Source organism: Pteropus alecto, unplaced genomic scaffold (assembly GCF_000325575.1).
Source record: "Pteropus alecto unplaced genomic scaffold, ASM32557v1 scaffold106, whole genome shotgun sequence".
Lineage (NCBI taxonomy): Eukaryota > Metazoa > Chordata > Mammalia > Chiroptera > Pteropodidae > Pteropus > Pteropus alecto.
In genome coordinates, this window is record NW_006442103.1 from 9,103,618 (window position 1) to 9,124,190 (window position 20,573).

A 20,573-nucleotide genomic window follows, 5' to 3' on the forward strand; every position below is an offset into this window, starting at 1 on the left:
GGTGAGCGCCTAAAAAATAACAGCCAGCAGCAGCACCCTTCCTATTTTCCTATCTAAATTCGGCCAAATAAACTCTGAGGCACATTCCTTAACCACATTTAGGAAAATGGCCTCCTTTTCTCCTGCGTTCCCCCATGGCACCTTCTCATTTGTCAATCATTGCGCTTAGTGTGCTGTACTGTAATAATTTAATTACTTGTATCTTCTGCAATGTGGGGCATTCCTTAAAGACAGGATTAAAAGCACCTTTGGTTTAAAAGCCTCTTCAAAAAAATCTTATGTTATATATAAACAACCCTAACCACAGGTATCATAAAGCTCAGACAGGTGGTCACGTAATAGGAATTACAATGTCCAGTGATATGGTACTTAAGAAAATATATGCATACGAGTTAAAATCATAAATTACGCTTATTAATACAGTTAAAAACATAAGGTTCGATAAATAAGTTGCTACAGACAACATGCCTGTAGATGCATATACTTTATCTGCGTGTATCTGTAAACCTAGAGCTATGTGTTCACTTACATGGATATTAGGAATCTAATAGGATTTTTAGAAAATACTACCCAAAAGATTCAATGTAAATCTCTGGAGGAACTCTTGAGAAAATCGATTTCAGTTCTCAAACGAGATTTCCATTTCCGGAATTAACAATATTCTCCTAACTATACCAAGTGAGGATGCGAACTCGAAGCGACAGTCTTTATCACGCACTCACCTCTTCACGACGCCTTTCTCTCTCCAAAGTGTAGGGACAGTTAGTTTTTATAACTCAAAATTTTAAAGGAATGTCGATATTACTGAAAATACGGTAGACCTGGGCTAAGAGGAAAAGCCTAAGCCTAGGTATTTTCAGGTAGGATTACATAAGTAAGAAATATCAAATCAAAACATTACTTTATAAAATGCAGGATGTACATATCACATTTACCGATAAGTGGCAATTTAGAATCAGATGGAATTTTATAGATGAGGAAACTGAGACCGAGTTAAAGAACGACCCTAAGGGGTTCTACCCTAAGGGGTTAAAACGAGCTCTATGACTTATTTAAAACTTAATTTAAGTTTGCAGCAGTTACTGAGTCTCCAGTACCACCCTGTCTAACTAAAGTGGCTTCCTCCAGGAGTTCATCATTTTACTCTGCTGATTTCCTCAATGGCACTTATCACTGGTTGTAATTATCTTGTTTATTTACGCTTTACTTGTTTTGTTTCCTGAACTCAAATAGCACCTCGAGGGCAGGAGACTGCCTGTCCCCTGACTAAGCAGCACTTGGCAGGCACCTGGCAGAGTGAGCACGGAGACATCCACAGAATGAAGAATGATGGGTGCATAGCTCAGAAGTTACCACTGACTGGGCCTCAGCCCCACATTGTGCTGACTAGGCAGTTCATCAAAATCCAGCTCACACTCGTCAATGCAATCCCATGAGGCAGGGAGCACCACCCGTCCATGTGACAGATCAAAACAGTGGCTCTGAGAAGTTGAGAAACTTCCCCACATAGGTAGCTGGGGACAGGGAGGGTGAAACCCAGGTTTCCTTGCTTTCAAAGTCTCAGAATGAGCTGAGGAAGAGAGCCGAGTGAATGTGTCAAGGTCACATTTCTGTAAGACAGAGAAGGAGGACAAAGATACCTCCCCCCACCTCGCAACTTAGAAACAGGAAGAGACAAGTCAGCAAAGTGAAGCCCAGGAGGATTCAATACCTCCAAGAACCAACTACACCCAGAGCTCTGGAGAAAGCACACGTCCTCAGACTTGAAGCAGTGCGTGTATGTGTGTGTAATCTTGAATCAAGTTACTGAAGAGGACAAGGGACACGGGGAAGAAGGGGGATTCCAGGCAAAATAAACAATATTAATGCACATTAATCTGGAGAGTCATTATGACCAATAATTTGGTGGGACCGAAGCAAGGAGTTTAAGGGGAAGGAAAGCAAGAAAAACGGTTAGAAAGGCAGACAAGGAGCCTGATCATGAGTGATTCTATGTGACTGGTAAAAGGGTTTGGGTTTTATTCTCTTATAAGGAACAGGGATGCACAACCGGTTTTGCATTTTTGTAAGATTACTCTGAAGATGATGAAGGGATTCAAACCTGAAGGCAGTGAGTGACGTGTACTTAGAAGACTGCTTTAATAACCTGGGTGATGAAGGCCTTGACTAGGCATTTGTAACCATTTAGTTCCTGGCAGGGCGGATAAAGAAACAGCTCTACCCAGGTAGAAATGAGTTTGAAGAGGGGAAAATAAATAGTTCAGTTTTATACATTGTGAGTTTGAAGTGATCCTGAGATACCTAAAAGCTCTTGCTATACAAATCTGAGAAATCCTAAATTAAGCAAGGGTAATGGTTTTCCCCACTTCAGGAGATTTCAGTGCCTTTACTGTACTAGAGCCCCCTGGAGAGAGAGGATATAACATGCAGTGTTTACCAAACTTACCTGAACAAGAATGTTCTTCCCAGGCATCTATTAACATTTCTCAGGACAAAGGGGTTCCTTGGGAAATGTTGTTCTCTACATTTTCGACTATATTATGATTAGAAAACAGTGAAAGATTCTTTGAACTGGCTCACAAACAACTAGAAAGCAGACTAAAAACTGAACTTGAATAATCACTAAGATGAGATGTACAAAGAACGGTCCTGGCATGGCTCATGTATTAGAGTTCTACAAGAAGTGGTGAGAATAGGAGAATCTGCCTAGTATTAAGGACCCCTGGGAAATACACCAGCAAATAGAGTGAAATAGATGTAGAGGTTCCTAAAAGGGCCAGCTCTGTGTAAAAACAAAGGAGAATCCTGCTAAAGAGGCAGAAATTGTGTTAACGGCCAACCAGACGTACACATTTGAGAAGTCCAGAAGCTATTCCCTCCTTCTCCGTTTAAACAGACAAAAAGGAGGCTTTGCAACAAGCTGTCTTTGTTCGGGAAGGACTCCCTGGAGAGTTCTCCCTTAGTTATGGAAATCCAGACAAGTGCCCTACTGTGGGGGGAGTGGGGATGCAGGAGGCTTTTACGGGCTGACAGAGGAAGACTCCTCACAGCACCCCTGGGAGGCTGAGCCTGCTGGAGGTTGGAAGTTGGCTCATGTGCAGAAGAAAGTCCAGGGCCTTTTGGAAGGAAAGGGACCAGAGATCTCAAAAGCTGCTCTGAAAGTGGTTGTCGGTATCCCCGTAGGGACTAAATAAGGAAGCCCCGACTCAAGCTTGCGGGAAGAGAAGAATATCAGGAGCCCCTAAAAAGAATTCACCTCAAAGCTGGGGCAGTGTGTCCTGGCCAGGCTCGATGCAGAGGCTAAAATGTAGTGGGGGCAGAAGGTAGCTGGTTTGGGTAGCATGGGGTTGAGTGGGGCTGGAACTACAGGGCATGCTGGCACCAGCGCCATCGAAGGAACCACGCAGGTCTTCAGTAGCGCCATGCTAGTGACGCCTCGTGGTGCTTGGAAACATGACTGCAAAAGCGCCAGAGACTTTTGAATAATTGAGGGTGGAAAATACTTTGAGAGAGAAACGTCAAACTTCTAATAAGAGTGGGGAGTTCAAACAAGTAATTGCAAAAATTATATTTACATGTCAAAATGATTCATCCCGGTTACATACTGATATACAAAAGATGTTTCTCATTGTTGATCAGTGTGCGTGCACTAGCCAATAAGGATCTTTCAAGCCATGCCAAAGTGAGGTCCCTGAAGCCACCTGCACCCGAGAAAAGCTGAGAAGCCTTTGGTCAGGAGGGTTTTCTAGTGACAGGGAAAGCCAAGCAGAGTTCCAAGGAGATACACAGGCGGTAGGAAACCATTACATGTCCTCAAGGGTCAGCTGTCCTCGTGTTGGGATGTGTGTGCTGCTCCGGAGGGCGAGCTTCCTTGTTCATACAAGGACTGGAAGCAGGAAATGGGGACGTGGAGATTCACCGTCACCCGGGTACAAATGCTGAGAGGCTGGTCTTAGGTAACAGCACAGGCTGGCAGGGAGAGGTCCCCCGGACCGTTATATGTACACCCTGAGGTGTACAAGTCAGGCTGGGAAGGGAGGAAAGTGAAAATGCACAAAGGACGCAGCCTGAGCAAATATCGTAACACATATGGTGAGGGCTTACAGATGGGACAGAAATTGGAGCTCACAGTGTGACGATAGCTTGATAGAAGCAGGTCTCTGCTAATAAGCTATGGGAGCTGGGGCAGGGGGACACTACAGCCTCTTAATGGAGATAGTATAGACAGCTGTGAATATCCATTACACAAACAATTTTAAAGCTCTTTTCTACATTAACCTAACCATTTATCCCTTGGTTTTCTCAGCAAGCTCAAATTTATTTTTAAATGGCAATGTATTCAAAATGCTGAAGAACCAAATCACCTCCTATCCTGAATCTGATGTAGCTGCTAATTTGGTTTATATCCTCGGTGGGGGGGCGAGAAACATTTGATGAGTGTTAAGGCATCGACTACCTTCAGTGAAAGTGTCATTGCATATCTCTCAACTAAACTCTGTATGCACAAACAAAAAAAAAAATTAAACATGTTTGTACCAGAAAAGCCCAAGAAACGTAAGGTATAAGGAACCATATGTGTATATTACGATTTTTCTAACACTCTGAGCCAGAAAGAATCAAACGAAATAAACTGAGTTTCAAGAAAATGGCACTAGAATCATCTTTTTGACTTTACACATATCCACATTCAGAATTCCGAATGATCTGTATCTATGCAAACTATTGGTTCCACACTGGATCTAAATTCGTACACTTGATCACTTACTGGGCAATATGCCAAGCGTTTTATACCAATTAACCCTATTTTCATAACAATTCCGTATGGTAGAAATTATTATTCCATTTATAGATGAGGAAACTGAGAATTAGAGGGGATGAAAGTGACCGCGCAGTGGTCACACAGAATCCTGCACAGCTTTCTGACTTCTTGGACCATTTTGTTCAAGTCAATAAATATCGTTAAGCCCTGTTCATTTCCAGGCGATTAAGTTAGAGGCTTCTTTAAGTCCTTTTAACCCTGAGGCTTTCAGGTCATCTTCAAATCATTCTGTATGGTCCCGATACACAGACACAGCTGAGGGCCTCAGGAGGAGGTGAATTCTCGGTCTGCCGAGGCACACATGCCCATTTCTTGACCTTGAAGTGTACAAACATGGGAAGGATGTCTGATGACTCTGAGAGTCTTTTCCAAATCTGAAGGTCCATGATACTCCTTGAGTCAATGGTAAGGACTAGAACACATTTACCACAAAGCTGGGATTACACTTCTATTTAGTTATCTACATGCTACAAAACAGAGATGTTCTAGGACTCTGTGTTCATATCTTCTCCACAGTCTATAGAAGATACAGAGGCTACAGGATGGTCTCCACGTGTTGTGAACTTTGGGAATACGAGAAAAGTTCACATATCGACACAACTGAACTCATCTGACAAAACCAGGTGGATCCTTAGATTTCTCTCACTTTTGGTTGAAAGAACTAAGGAAAACTGGCTTGAGGAAGAAAAAAGGAAGAATGCATTGGCTCACGTCATGAAAAAATCCACAGATGTATGTGTCTGGGCTTTGGACACAGCTTGATTCCAGCCTCCCATGACACCACTAGGGTATTCCTGAGCTCTGCTCCCTCTGAACGCAGTCTGCTTTGAAACTCCATGTGGAACCCAGATGGCTGTCGTTCCTCCAAGCCTTATAGCCACACCCTTCCATAGCAGGAGGAGAGCAAAACAAAACTGCCCATACAAATGTCTCAGCACATCAGCCTGGCCCCAAATGAGTGACTTGCCCCCTCCCTGAACTCATCACTGTGGCCAAAGGGATGGGATTAACTGATTAAACCATCCAAACTATACGATGGGAAAAGAGAAAAGGGTGGTTTCTCAGAGGAGATCCAAGAGCACAAAAGGAGAGAGAAAGATGGCTGTGCAGAATAAAAGATTAATGCTATACCACATTAGAGGGGACGGTTTCTTTCCTAAGCTCGCTCCTCCAAGATCATTAGTTCTTGCACTCAATTCAAAAGTCAACCTCTGTGTTTACCACCGAATTTGAAACCAATTAACAGTAGTAATGAGTTATAACAGCAACAATAACAGCTAATATTTGTCAACATTACATACATTGGATTTAGAAACTCCGTTAAGCACTTTACATACATTATTTCATTTCTCATCTAACTGCAGTTTATCGATGAAGAAACGGAATGAAGCTCAATGAGATTATGTAACTTGCCGAAGATCACATACTAGTAAGGAATATAGCCAGAATTCAAACTGAGATCCAACTCAGAAGCCACGATCTTAACCACCACTTCTCAATCACGTGCTTACCTATGTCCCTGACCCACGTGTAAACCAATGCTATGTATTCCTTTTGACGGGGTCTGTCCTGAACCTTAACACACCAAAACTATCCTATTGCAACTAAAATTAGCTGGAACTATTTTTGGCCAGGTGTGACTCTCTCTGATTCCAGAAAACACATCACCTTACACTTGCAACGAGCTTCATAATAGTTGAAACAATGGACGTGAAGTCTGTGGGTAGCTGGAAGCAGACTGGCCCTTCACCCTCCCAGAGTGGCCAGAGGAAGGAGCCGACTTCGTCAATCACCTGGGCTGCAGCAGCCTGATTTCTATCACTCACTAGAAATAGTCTAGTTATAGAAAAATCCCAGGTGCTTCTGCACTGTAAGCGTGCCAACAGAAAGCTCGGTGGCGAATGTTTCTGAATGGCAAAAAAATACATCAGAAAACAACGATCTGAACAAAGGAACAGAAAGTCCTTTACATACAGCATGGAACTGAGAAAATGTACAGACCCTGTTGCAAGGTAAAAAGGAATATAATAATTTCTAATATTCCAGGGGAAAAGTTTATTACAGTTCTTAAGCAAAGAAGTTAACTAACAATAGTTTACTTAGCTTTTGTTACTAGAAAGCCAGAAAAGAATCCATCCTTTTTTAAAGTAAGAAAGTAAATAATTTTTCAGAATTACACAGAAACAAACTCAAAGCCAGAGAGAAGCTATGAAGATTCTTTAGGAAAGGGCACCCAAGCTCCGTCCACCTCAGAACAGGGACAAGACTCAGACAAGGCTTCCGCCTCTTTCAGGAACTTTCTCAGTATTTAACCATTCTGGGAGTTAGAGTCACAGTTAACCTCAAGGCCTCTCTTGACTCCTGAGTTCAGGTAATTAAATTTGTTCCCCATCCCTGTGTGATTTTTTTTTTAAATCAAGGTACAGGAAGTGTTCAGAACTATTCTAACCTTTGTTGACATATGAGTTTGGATTGAAATGAATACTCTACTAACATTAGGTAAAGAGCTCAGTACTAGGCATTAAAGATGACACTACAAGGCAAAATTATCACAAGTCCTCCTAGAGTGCCCAAAATGTGTGCTCTTCACCATCTCATAAATTAAATGAAAAATTACATTCATTTGTATTGAGTAGCACTTTCCCAGGATTTTCTCAATTTCCAAAAGAAAACACATCCATATCAAATCCTACGATTCAAGGCAGATTTCCTGAACCCAAAAACAAGGAAAAGCTTGGACAAAGATTAGGCAACAGAATACATCACAATAAAGAAATGGAGAGAGAGTGTAGCTAAAAGTCGATTACATGTGTATGAACAAGAATCTATGAAACATTCGTCTACTTAGAGTTATTAACCTTAACCACCATTACATGCAGTCTCATGTAATATCCTAAAGTCTTCCTCTTTCTAAAGATAAAGTGTAATTAGATGCCAAGTGGCAGATCACTCATGGATTTTAATTTCGTAAATTCCTTTGGTTTTCTCCTTTTCTCAGAGCATCCACGTGACAGTAGCACCCAAAACATAGATGGCAGACGAGAAAAGCAGAGGTCTGGGAAGTCAGAAGGCCCGAGCTTCAGATTCTGCTGTGTCCTCAAGCAAGAAGACCTTAAAGTCACCATTTAAACTTCCCATCTCTTAGTTTCCTCATCTGAAAAATGGGAACATTTGCTCATTTCCTTTGCAGCACTGAGATCAGTGATACGAAGCACTCTGAAAGCTTCAAAATGCTACAAAAGCATTAGATACTATTATCACAATTAATATGTTCCTGGGCAAAAAGTTGCCAAAAGTACATGAATCCTAGATTCACTATTTGTATGAATTGAGGCATAGAGAAGCACATAGATATAGATATTTTTCATGTTAAGTTAATTGAAAATTTCATTAAATCCCAGAGAATAGAGAGAAATAAAGTCACCTGTCTACACCCTGTGAAAATTTATATTCATAATATCAGGAATTACCTTGTCTCTTAATACTCTATTCATGTTTCTTAAACCGAAAAACTTTTAATTGTGTGAATTGTCCAAATCCTGTTGCTTATAATCTAGGCTTTGTAAATGGGGTCAATAATGGTACCTGCAAGGCGGACTTGGTATGAGAACTGAGTCAGTATGTGCAGAGCACGTAGGACGATGCCGGCATATGACGTCGGCTACGTGAATGTCTGCTCTACAGTCTGGCAGTGGAGAATCAGCCAGATTTGGTTTCAAACCATTGCTCCAATTTCTACTAGATATGTGACTTAAAGTACAGGTTTTCTCATATGTATAATGAGGAAAATAAAAGTACTTACACCTCATAGGGTTGTTAGGAGGATTAAAAAAATTATTTATACACACACACACACACACACATACCCATACATACATACATACATATATATGTGTGTGTGTATGTGTATATATATATGATTGAAAAATTGCTTATACTGAAAGTGTTCCGTAAGTGGTAGTATTGGTGGTTTTGCTTAAAATAATAATGTTGAATAGCAGCATTATTGGTAAATTATGAAGCAGCATCCAAAATTCTTTTCTTTTCAGTGGCTTATTTAGTTCTCATACACTTTTTAAGAGCTAGCTGCACCAATCTTGGCAGTAGTGAAAATGTATGTGATTAATTTAAAGTGGTAAGTAGAGGATCAAATTCTCAATCACTATTCCAAGTTTAATTCTGTTTCAGACTTACCACTGCCCAAATATTTTAAGCAGACAGAATTACATTTATCCATAAGAAGCATACAGTTTATTCCTTTACATTCGACTTTTTATAATCTCAACTCTCCTACAAAGCCTCCGCTGTCTAATCGATCTAGCATGCAAAGGTATTCCACTAGACCAAGGCCATGTGTTTCTAAAGAATTTATGTTATATCCCAGTCTTTGTCAACATCATTTCTTACAAACTTGAATAAAACGTGAAGAGCTCCTTGAAAAGCTTTAAAAAGTCAAGGCTTTTTTTCCAGTTTTCATTTCCCCAATTCATTTCCATTTTTCATTTCTCCAAAAGAGAGGGTGAAAAGAAAGGAAAATCAAAGAGGATTTTTTAAAACTACATGGAAGAGTCAAAAGATAGAAAGAAAAATATCTCTTTAAGCTGTTAAGGTGTTTTCAGGGCCAACATCTTAGAGGATTATCCTCACCTAAGATGCTACCTAATTCCTCTTTGTCTTCGCGGCTCAACTTCATGGCCACAGACAAATGTGCTATCGCCTCCTTACGAGGAGGCTTGTTTTCAGTTCCTTGTACTTATTATTATATGCTATCTCCTCCATCACTTTTTTGAACCTCAAGGCAGTTAAATCACAGCTTGCCAGAGAAAAAGGGATCTCGGAAACTATGTTCTAATACCCATTTCCTTTTGTGCAGACTTCCAAACTTGCAGGTGGTCTGATGACTGAGAAGACTGGGGACTTTCAGAAGACCGCAAAGTGACTCTGGATCGAGAGCTCAAGCTCTCTCTCTCCCAGGCAGGGTGGCTTTCCCATCCTGCTACATGTCAGCATCAAATTTCTTATGTTTCTGTTTTAAGTTTGTGGTATATATTCCCACTGCCAAGCAAACCAATCCATGGTTTGGTTTTTATTTTATAACCCAAATGTTCCATTTTAGAGATCAAATAGTGCCACCCCCAAACAGGCTTTTGTACCTGAATTACAAGAGTAAGGGCAAATTTCTCGATATCATTTGGTTTTTCTCCTTCTTATGTGCTTAATTTTATAATGTGTTTATGTCAGCAGGAGCTAAAATAAAGTCACCCTAATCATCTGACTCATTTATGGCTTCTCACATGCAAGAAGTTTAATTTTATGCCCAGTGACTACAAAATAAATGACCATAACTTGTGAAAGGATGATTTCGGTCACCTATTATACATAAATATTTGGTGTACACACAATAACCATAAACATTAAAACATTTCCATGTGACAAATATCATTGAAATCCAAAAACCCAACACACATTTGCTGAAATCCAAGCAAAGGAGTTACTCAACAATCTCAAATATTCCAGTGATTCATGTCTTCCCCAAGTCACCTACCCAAGTCAGAATGTTCTCAACTTCCAAAAATTAGGAGCCTTTTGGATGTAGAGAAGACTGGAGAATAAGGTCCTTAGACATGAGGGCCCAACAAACTATCTAAAGCAGTGGTCCCCAACCTTTTTGGCACCAGGGACCGATGTTCCTATGAGACTGTAGTGCCTGACGATCTGAGGTGGAGCTGAGGTGGTGATGCTAGCGCTGGGGTGAGGCTGCAAATACAGATGAAGGTTCGGATGAAGCTTCACTCACTAGCCCGCCACTCACCTCCTGCTGTGTGGCCCAGTTCCTAACGGGCCATGAACCGCTACTGGTCCATGGCTCGGAAACTGGGGACCCCTGATCTAAAGGATGAAAAACAGTAATCCTACCCTCCTAAATAACCAGCAGGAAAACTTACCTCAGGATAAGATAATATCCTTATTCTAATCTCATTGAGAGAGTTGCTACTGCTACTTTTTTTTTTTTTTTTTGCTAAGTCAACTATGTGAAATTTAACTACGGAATTCAAATATATAGACCACTTAAGTCACATGTCCTACTTCAAGAACAAATAAGTAATTGGTTCAAATGTTCTCTAATAAATATGTAAAAAGTAAAATGTAATTACCTTTCCAAAGTCTCGAACATCAAACAGGTCAAATGCCTCGAAGAGTTCACTTTTTCTCATTCCAAATGTCTCACAACAGGCCGTGAGGAATGTTCTTATGTTCTTCAAACAGAGAAACTATGGAATAAGAAATAGCTATTAGTATGTAGTAAATACTTCTGAATGCTGTCTACTCTCTGTCACTCCCAAAATGCTATAAAAATGACAAGGAAGAACCCATCAGCTTTTCAGGTTGTTTTTCAATAACTCTTCAGCATTATTTACTGAGTATCCACTTTCTCTCAGCACAAGGGATATAAAATTCTATCCTCATGAAATTTACATTCTAATAAGACAGATGAGAACAAACTCAGCAACAAAAACAAAAACATAAATGTTTTTATTTTCACATGGTAATAAGCACAATAGAAAAAATAAAGCTAGGAGATGGCTCAGAAGTGCTGGTGGGGGTGAGGGGAGCTTAAATGGAATGGCTAAGGAAGGTGTCAGTGAGAAAAAGTGCCAGTAAGAAGAAAACAAGATTTCAGTCAAGATGGCAGACTTGGTAGAGGCTGGTGTCAGATCACAACAGAGCACTGCCTGACTAGCCCCATAAGTGGCACACTCAAAGAGTGGTCTCAACAGGTACACAAGACGGCTGGGGTGAATCCCACTCCATGGGGTCAGCCCCGACACAGCAGCTCCTACCCTGTGGGCGTGGCCAGTCCCCACGGCCAGTCAGCTCAAGAGTCAATCCCATTCCCTGATGTGCTAACAGCAATCAAGGCTTAGACATCAGGAGAGCACACGCAACCCACACAAGGAACATGCCCAGAGCCCTCAGTGCAAGTGATCAGGGAGACGGGGACACTGGGCCACACAGGACACCGACTACACAGGCCACATGGCCAAGGCTGGGAATTATTATGATATTACTATCATAATATATTATGATATTACTATCATAATATATATTACTATCATAATATATAGAAACAAACACAGAGAGGCAACTAAAATGAGAACACAAACATGCTGCAAATAAAACAACAGGAGCAAACTCCAGATAAAAAAAACTAAACGAAATGAAGGCAAGCAACCTACCAGAGTTCCAAACACTGGTTATAAGGATGTCTAATGAACTTAGGGGGAGAACAGATGATCACAGTGAGAACTTCAACAGAGATAGTAAGCATAGAAAAGGACCTAGAAACCATAAAAAAGAACCAGTCAGAAGTGAGGAATACAATATCTCATAAAAAGAATATACTAGAAGGAATCAACAGTAGATGAAGCAGAGGATCAAACCAGCAACTTGGAATACCCAATAAAAACAGCAAAAAAATTTTTAAAAAGTGAGGAAAGTTTAAGAGACCTCTGGCACATCGGACATACCAACATCCGTACCATAGGGGTACCAGAAGAAGAGAGAGAGCAAGGGATCGAGAACCTATTTGAAGGAATAATGACAGAAAACTTCCCTAACCTAGCGAAGGAAATAGATTTACAAGTCTCAAAAAAAGAGGAACCCAAACGAACCCACACCAAGACACATCATCATTAAAATGCCAAAGGTTAAAGACAAAGGGAGAATCTTAAAAGCAGAAAGAGAAAGACAGCTGGTTACTCACAGGGGACTCCCATAAGAATGTCAAGTGATATTTCAACAGAAAACAAAAATCTACAACCACAGATACTCTACCCAGCAAGGCTTTCAATTAAAATGGAAGGTGAGATAAAGAGCTTCCCAGAGAGGAAAAAGCTAAAGGAATTCATCACCAACGAGCCAGATTTACAAGAAATGTTAAGAGGACTTCTGTAAAAAGAAGGGGAGAAAACCCATAAATATGAATAATAAAGTGGCAATAACTATGTAGCTATCAATAATCACTTTAAATATAAATAGATTAAATGCTCCAATGAAAAGACGTAAGGTAGCTGAATGGATAAGAAAACAAGATCCATAAACGTGCTGTCTATAAGAGACCCGCTTCAGATCAAACGACACTCTCAGACTGAAAGTAAAGGGATGTAAAAAGATATTTCATGCAAATGAAAATGGAAAAATAAAAGCTGAGGTAGTAACATTTAGACAAAATAGACTTTATAACAAAGGTTATAAGAGACAAAGAAGGGCATTACATAATAATAAGGGGATCGATACAATGAAAGGACATAACCCTGGTAAACATACATGCACCCAACATAGGAGCACATACATACATAAAGCAATTATTGAATAAATGGAGATATCAACAGTAATACACTCACAGTAGATTTTAACCCACTAAAACCAATGGACAGATCCTCAAGACAAAATCAATAAGGAACCAGCAGCCTTAATGACTCACTAGACCAAATGGATTTAATTGCTATTTTCAGAGCATTTCACCCCAAAGGAGCATAATATGCGTTCTTCTTAAGTACACAAAGAACATTTTCCAGGATAGACCACATTAGGCCACAAAACAAATCTCAAATTTAAGAAGACTGAAATTATATCAAGTGTCTTCTCTGACCACAATAGTATGAAACTAGAAATCAACTACAAAAAAATAACTAAAAAATACACAAACACATGGAGGCTAAACAACATGCTACTGAACAGTGAATGGGTTAACAAAGAGATCATGGAAGAAATCAAAAGATACCTATAGACAAATGAAAATGAAAACATGATTCCAAATCTATGAGACACAGCAAAAGAAGTCATGAGAGGGAAATTCATAGCAATTTCCTCAAGAATATCTCAAGAAACAAGAAAAATATCAATCTAAATTTACACTTAAAAGAACTAGAAAAAGAACAGCAAACAAAACCCAAAGTGAGCAGAAGGAAGGAAATAATAAAAATTAGAGTGGAAATAAATGAAATACAGTCTAGAAAAACAATACAACAATACAAAAGATCAATAAAATCAAGTGCTGCTTCTTTGAAAGGATAAACAAAGTTGATAAATCTCTAACCAGACTCATCAAGAAAAAAAGAAAGAGGACCCAAATAAATAAAACCAGAAATGAAAGAGAAGTCACTACAGACTCCACAGAAATACAAAGGATTATAAGAAAATACTACAAACAATTATATGCCAACCAATTGAATAATCTGGAAGACATGGATACATTCCTAGAAACATACCTTCTCCCAAGACTGAGTCAAGAGGAAACAGAAAATCTGAACTGACCAACTACCACCAACGAAATCAAATAAGTAATCAAAAAACTCCCCAAAAACAAAAGTCCTGGACCCCATGGCTCCATAGGTGAATTTTACCATTCAAAGAAGAATTAGCACCTATTCTTCCCAAACTATTCCAAAAAATTCAAGAGGAGAGAAGCCTTCCTAACTCATTTTGCGAGGCCACCATTAAATCCCTGATTCCAAAACCAGACAAAGACAGTACAAAAAAATAGAAAACTAAAGACTGATATCCCTGATGAACATTGATGCAAAAATCCTCAGCAAAATATCAGCAAACCAAATTCAGCAATACATTAAACACATCATATGCCATGATCAAGTTGGATTTATTCCTAGGATGCAAGGTTGGTTTAATATCCACAAATCAATTAATGTGATAGACCACATTAACAAATTGAAAGATAAAAATCATATGATCATATCAATAGATGCAGAAAAAGCATTCAACAAAATCCAGCATCTATTTATGGAAAAAAAAAAAAAAAAACTCTCAGCAAAGTGAGAATAGAGGGAACATACCTTAACTTAATAAAGGTCATATGCGACAAACCTACAGCTAACGTCATACTCAATGGGGAAAGGCTAAAAGCATTTTCCTTAAGACCAGGAACAAGACAAGGATGCCCACTTTCATGAAGGGACAAAAATCTATCCTGTGCGTCTGTTTTATATTACTTTCATGGACACTGAGCCTGATGATGTGATTAGATGAGATCTTTAGGGATCTTGAGAGGAGGGGGGTGAGTGTATTTTGCATGCGGAAATAAAATGAATAGTTGGGACCAGAGTGTAAACATTCCACTTCGGTATCAATTTCCATTCCAATTTCTGTATCAGTTTTCTATTGCCACACATAACATTGCATAACAGACCAGCTAAAATTGAATGGCTTGACACAATTTATTTAGCTGATGGGCCTATAGGTTTGTGTTCTAATTTGGGGATTTCTCCTGATCTTTGTTGAATTCACTTGTATGTTTTCTAGGTCAGCTGGCTGCTGGCTAGAATCATATTTTTGGTGATGGTTGCCTTGGGGAAAGCATGCCTCAAATGACCTCATCTGTGACAAATTCACTCTCCTCAAGAATCGCTCATTCTTTCAGCAGACTAGCTCTAGCAAATCCTCATGATATGATAAAGCAAGAGAAGAGGATGATTAAGATCATGATTCTGAAGAACAGCAAAACAGCAAGCCTCAATGAACAAGGACTTGCCAAGCCTCTGCTTACAACATATTTGCTGACAAGTGATTGGCCAAAAGAAGTCACAGGATTGAGCCCAGAAACAAAGGGTGGGGCCATCAATGCAATCGACCCACTATATTCCCAAACTGTCTGCCATGAAAACTAGTGTCCCAGAGGTGTTATGAGATGTTCCACTAAAAAGAGGTTCTATGGTCATACTGATTAGTGAAATGCTGCTTATTATATACTTTTGATGAGTCACACTACCCTTTAACCTATTAAAAGATCAAAGAATTTTTTTAAAAAATGAAAAAGGAAGCAGAGATCTGAAGGTGGTGAAGGAGCAAGCCATGCACGATCACAGGACAGAGTACTGTAGCCTAAAGTAGCGGCCCACGCCAGGGCCCTAAGGCGGGAGGGCCCTGACGTACAGCTGGGAAGGGGGCCCATGCGGCTAGAGCACAGGGAGTGGCACGGAGAAAGGTCGGAGGTGAGCTAGAAAGGTATTGGGGTTAGAGGATGAAGGACTCTAGAGGCCTTCGGGCAGAGGAGGGATATGATCAGATGCTTTAAAGGGGGTCTTTCAGGCTTTTGTTTTGAATATAGGTTGAAAGGGGCTGAAGCAAGGATGGAGACAGGCAAACCAGACAGGAGGCTATTGTAATAATCTGGGTGAGAGACAACTGTGGAAAGACCAGGTGTTACATTCTGACTTTGTTAAATTTGAGATGCCTATTAGTCATTCAGCGGGATGTGAGGCGGCAGGCAACTGGATATACCGGTCTCAAGTCCAGGGTACAGTTGTATACTCCAGACATAAATTTGGGAGTCTTTAGAGTATAGAGTACATTTTTAACCATGATATTTTCTGAGATGACGCTGGGAGAAGGAAGAAGAGAGGAGAAGACCTGGGGTCAGGTAATCTCAGGAGATCGAGAAAAGAGGATGTGCCCACGAAGAAGCCAAGAGAGTGACCAGTGAGGAAGGAGAATGGTCAGGAGAATGTGTTTTTCCTGAAGCCAAGTAAAGAAAGTGTTTCTAGGAAGAAGTGATGAACTGTGTCAGCTGTTGCTGAACCTCAAATAAGATTTTGACCAAACTCTGTCCTTAGAATCGGGCCGTGTGAAGCCCATGAGCATACCTTAAGAGAAGCAGGTTCTGTGTGGAGGACTGGAGTGAAAGTCTGCTTGGAGCAGGTTGAAGAGACAATGGGAAGAGAGAGAGTGAAGATGTAGACTTTGGAGGAGTTTTGCTGCCAGGGGGTACAGGATCGAGGAGGTAGAGAGAGGTGAGGAAGGGCTTTTTAAAAACAATGGAAGCTGTTAGACCATGTTTCTACTTTGATAGGAATAACTTGGTAGAGGGGAAAGTCAGTCATGCAAGAAAGAGGGGCAGTCACCCAGATGAAAAGCCCTTGAGCTGGCAAAGGAGAGGGGGACGTGGCTGTCAAGTGGAGAAGCTGACCTTGGCAAAGAGCCTGCTCAGCTCATCACTACCTACAGGAGAGCCAATAGGGAAAGCAGACACTATGAACACCTTTTAAAACAAACAGAGTTTACTTTCATTATCTAAAAGACTCAGATCCACCTAAGCAAAGTACACACAATTGTAAATTAAGTGAAGTCTTTTTGGAAACGTTAGTAGCAATGGTACACATAAAAATAAAATTATTCACCTCCAGTAAGTTAGAGACCTACTAGCTAATTATTGAATCTCTACTTTCCTTTTCTAAGCACTGTCAATGTTTTATTTTGTTTTGTTTTTCATCCTGGTTTGTTTTTTAATTCGCAGAAGGCACATTTTATTTCTTCTACATTTGAAACATTCAGATTTTTCATGGGCTTAACTCAGACACAGTTTTACCCTTTACGGGAATCCTTCTCAGATACTTAAATGTTTCAGGAAGGGTTAAAACCACAGGGGAAACATCACAACCCCTTTGAAGCATAAAGGCAGCAGTGAATGGGCATATGCAGTTACTGCTTTCACTTTTAAAAATTCATAAGAGACCTTTATGACACAGAATCACTCTGCATGTAGCGCTTCCACATAGAATTGCTTATTTACAGATTAAAAGCCTTGCAATCTGCCAAGACAGACAATAATTACTCTCTTGGGGATTCTGCAACTGCTCTCTTGCAATATTTTTTACATAATTAAGTGCCCAACTCATAGCTCACCAAGGAACAAAGCATAATTTCACATGCCACCGTCTGAAGATTTCTCACCAAACTCAAATTTTCCACCGGTATAGGAAAAACTACAGTAGACTTCCACTGGAGTACTTTGATCTTTAATTCAAAAGCAAGTATTACTGAAAGTAAATATATATATATATGAAATGTAGTCATGACTGCACACATACAAGAGAAGATTTAAAAACAGGCCTTCCCTTCCTTCTGGAACCAATCTTAACCTCACTTGCCCCTGAACCGGTTCAATTCTATTAACTTCCACAAATATTTACTGGATTTGAAAAAGGTCACTGGTATGTTCCCACTTTTCCATACAATCCTCAAATTTGGTCACCTTTTTACGTATTTTTTCAGTCAATGGTGTTTGAATGCCTACAACGTTCCAGACACGGGAAAGGCTAAAAGTGAGTAAGACAAGCTTCTCTACTAAGCTTATCTGGAGATTTGCACAGTTTCCCCTAAGCTGGCTAATGACACTATGATCACAGTTCGCTCGATGCCAACGGGCGTCCATCTTCGAGCAAGGAACAGAGCTTAGGGTTAGAGGTAAGGGGCCCTAACGCCATTGCAGAAGCGCTGGACGGAGCGGGCCTGACCGCCTGCCTGCCCACCCCCAGACCCGTGCTTTGTTTTCATCATGTTGAACTTTTTATTCCAGTTTATTGTATTTTTAAAAAATTCAAACTAAAAGAAAAGCTGAAAGAATACATGAACACTCCATCTACTCAACAACTCCTACATACTGCCATATATGCTTTTGGGTGCCGATTCTTTATAATGTTTACATTGTAGACATCGTGGTACTTCGCTTCACTCAACATGCATCTCAGGAATGAAGGTATTTTCCCGCATACCCAAAATACCATTATTACACTTAAGAAAATTAATTCCATATTATCTAATATCCATTCCATATTCACATTTCCTCAACTGCCTACCTAATGTCTTTTTATATTTGCTCCCCAATCTAGAATCCAATTAAGTTTTACCCATTACAGTTAGTTGCTTTATCCTTGCAGTACCTGTTAACCTAAAAATCCTGCTCTTTTTTTTATGATATCGACTTTTTGAAGAGTCCAAGATGATCATCTCATCATATAGAAATGTCTCACACTCTTCATTTGTCTCATTATCTGCTCATGGATCATTAAACCTATCACTTGTATTTCCTGTGAACCAAAAGCTAAGTCTACTTACAAGTTAAACAGCTTTGGCAAAAATACTTCATACTGTGAACCTCCTATTTCATCCTATCAGAAAACACAAAATATTAGGTTATCCAATTATTATTGAAGCTAAGATTCCTCACTTGGTTAAGATGCTTACTGCCACATCTCTGTTGTAAAGGTACATGTCCTCTTTTATATTGGTAGAAAATCTAGGCTGATAACATGGTACCATGTGGTTGTCCTATTTCCCAAAAGTTTTGCACCATGAATTTAGTGTCCACTGATAGTTCTTTCTTTGATTATTCCATTTGGGACTATAAAACAGTGATTTTTCTAATGCTATCATTCCTTCCACATTTATTAGCTGGTATCCTTACCTAAAAAAAAGCTTCCCCTGACCCCTAGCTCCCCTCCACACTTTAAAAATTTTTTTTTTTTTTTGCTTAATAATCAATCACTATCATTATTCTTTTTGATATTCCCATTATCCAAAATTTAACCACTGGATGTCCCTTCAGACTAGTTCCCGTGTCCTTTGACATGACTCCATTTTCTTCATTTTCTTATATCAAGCTGTCCCAGGCCACCTCGTATTTCCTCTGCTCTAGTTCTGGACTCAGCCATTTCCCCAAGCAGGTCTATTTCAATTTATACGGTAAATGGTAGTTTGAAGTCAAAGTCTGAGCTGCTCCAACATTACGTGAGCCAGTTATATCAAATGAACCAATACCTTCACACTTCGCTTAAGCAATCTATCACTTGCAACAAAAAGAGTTAATGTAAACAAGATGGGCCTAACTGGTCTCCAATGTACCTCTCAGGTAATTCTATAATTTTCTTTGTGGAATGCCTAATAACCAACTCTTATCTCACTCCGTTCAAAGGAAATGAGTTCACTGAATACAACTGATGAACATGCGAGAGTGTTTTATGCCTAGAGATGTGATTGATGTTTCAACACAGTACTACTTCAGTTCTCAGTCTGTAACTTCTTTGAGATTCGAAGCCATCTGATAGTCCTTTTTTTTCCATCGGCAGAAGCTTAAAACATTCTGTCCCCAGAGATGGTGTATAATGCACAAGGACAAATATATATCATTTCTTAACCTTACCTTATACTGAACCAAAAATTATACAATTTTGCCAAACCATCTCTTTTACTCCTATGAGATAATTTTAGGATTTCTTAAAATTCAGAATTATGATTTTAGGAATCAAAATTAAAGGCACACAAAATGTCTAAATAGCGTTTTGTCACTTAACCGATATGAATGAGGTTTTCCAGGTAAACAGTGCGTGTGCGCGAGCACGAGAAAAGATGAAGCATGGACAACGAGGGACAATGGAAGGGGTTCAGACTGGACACAACACTCGGGAGGGGAGCGGTGTGAGCAGGGCTGGACAAGGGAGCCAGGACTTACATGGCAAGCTAAGGGGGTTTGGGCTTTTTCACAGAAGAGATGGTAGAGATAAAGCATTTTAAATAAAAGAATGGAATACTCAGGTTGTATTTTATAACTATTGTTGTAGCTAATTTTTGAGTCCTTACTATGTACCAAGCTCTGTGCTCATGTTTAAGTCATTTAATCCTCACAACTTGATCAGGAAAGCTTTCTTTTTTTTTTTTTTCTTTTATATATACTGAAGTTTAGATGTTTACCCAAGTTTATATAACTGCATTTGCCAAAGTTATGGAATCATGACTCAAATCCAGACATTCTGGGTAGAGTCCATATCTTTAACTATCATGTTATACCAGCTCCATTTTGCAGCATACATAATGAAATGATTTTCTTTTCTCTTTATTAGGGAGACTATGTTGGGTAAGTAGGCAAGACAGGGACAATTAGAATGCTGTCATATTAATTCAA

General features: G+C 39.7%; 1 protein-coding gene across 1 annotated transcript in view; it reads right to left on the reverse strand.

Annotated features, from left to right (window-relative positions):
• VAV3 (vav guanine nucleotide exchange factor 3) overlaps window positions 1–20,573 on the reverse strand; it is a 312,054-nt gene that overhangs the window by 224,623 nt on the left and 66,858 nt on the right. Inside the window, exon 2 of the mRNA XM_006919579.3 lies at window positions 10,975–11,091. Within this exon, the coding sequence (XP_006919641.1) occupies window positions 10,975–11,091 (117 nt within the window). The remainder of the gene's footprint in view (window positions 1–10,974; window positions 11,092–20,573) is intronic.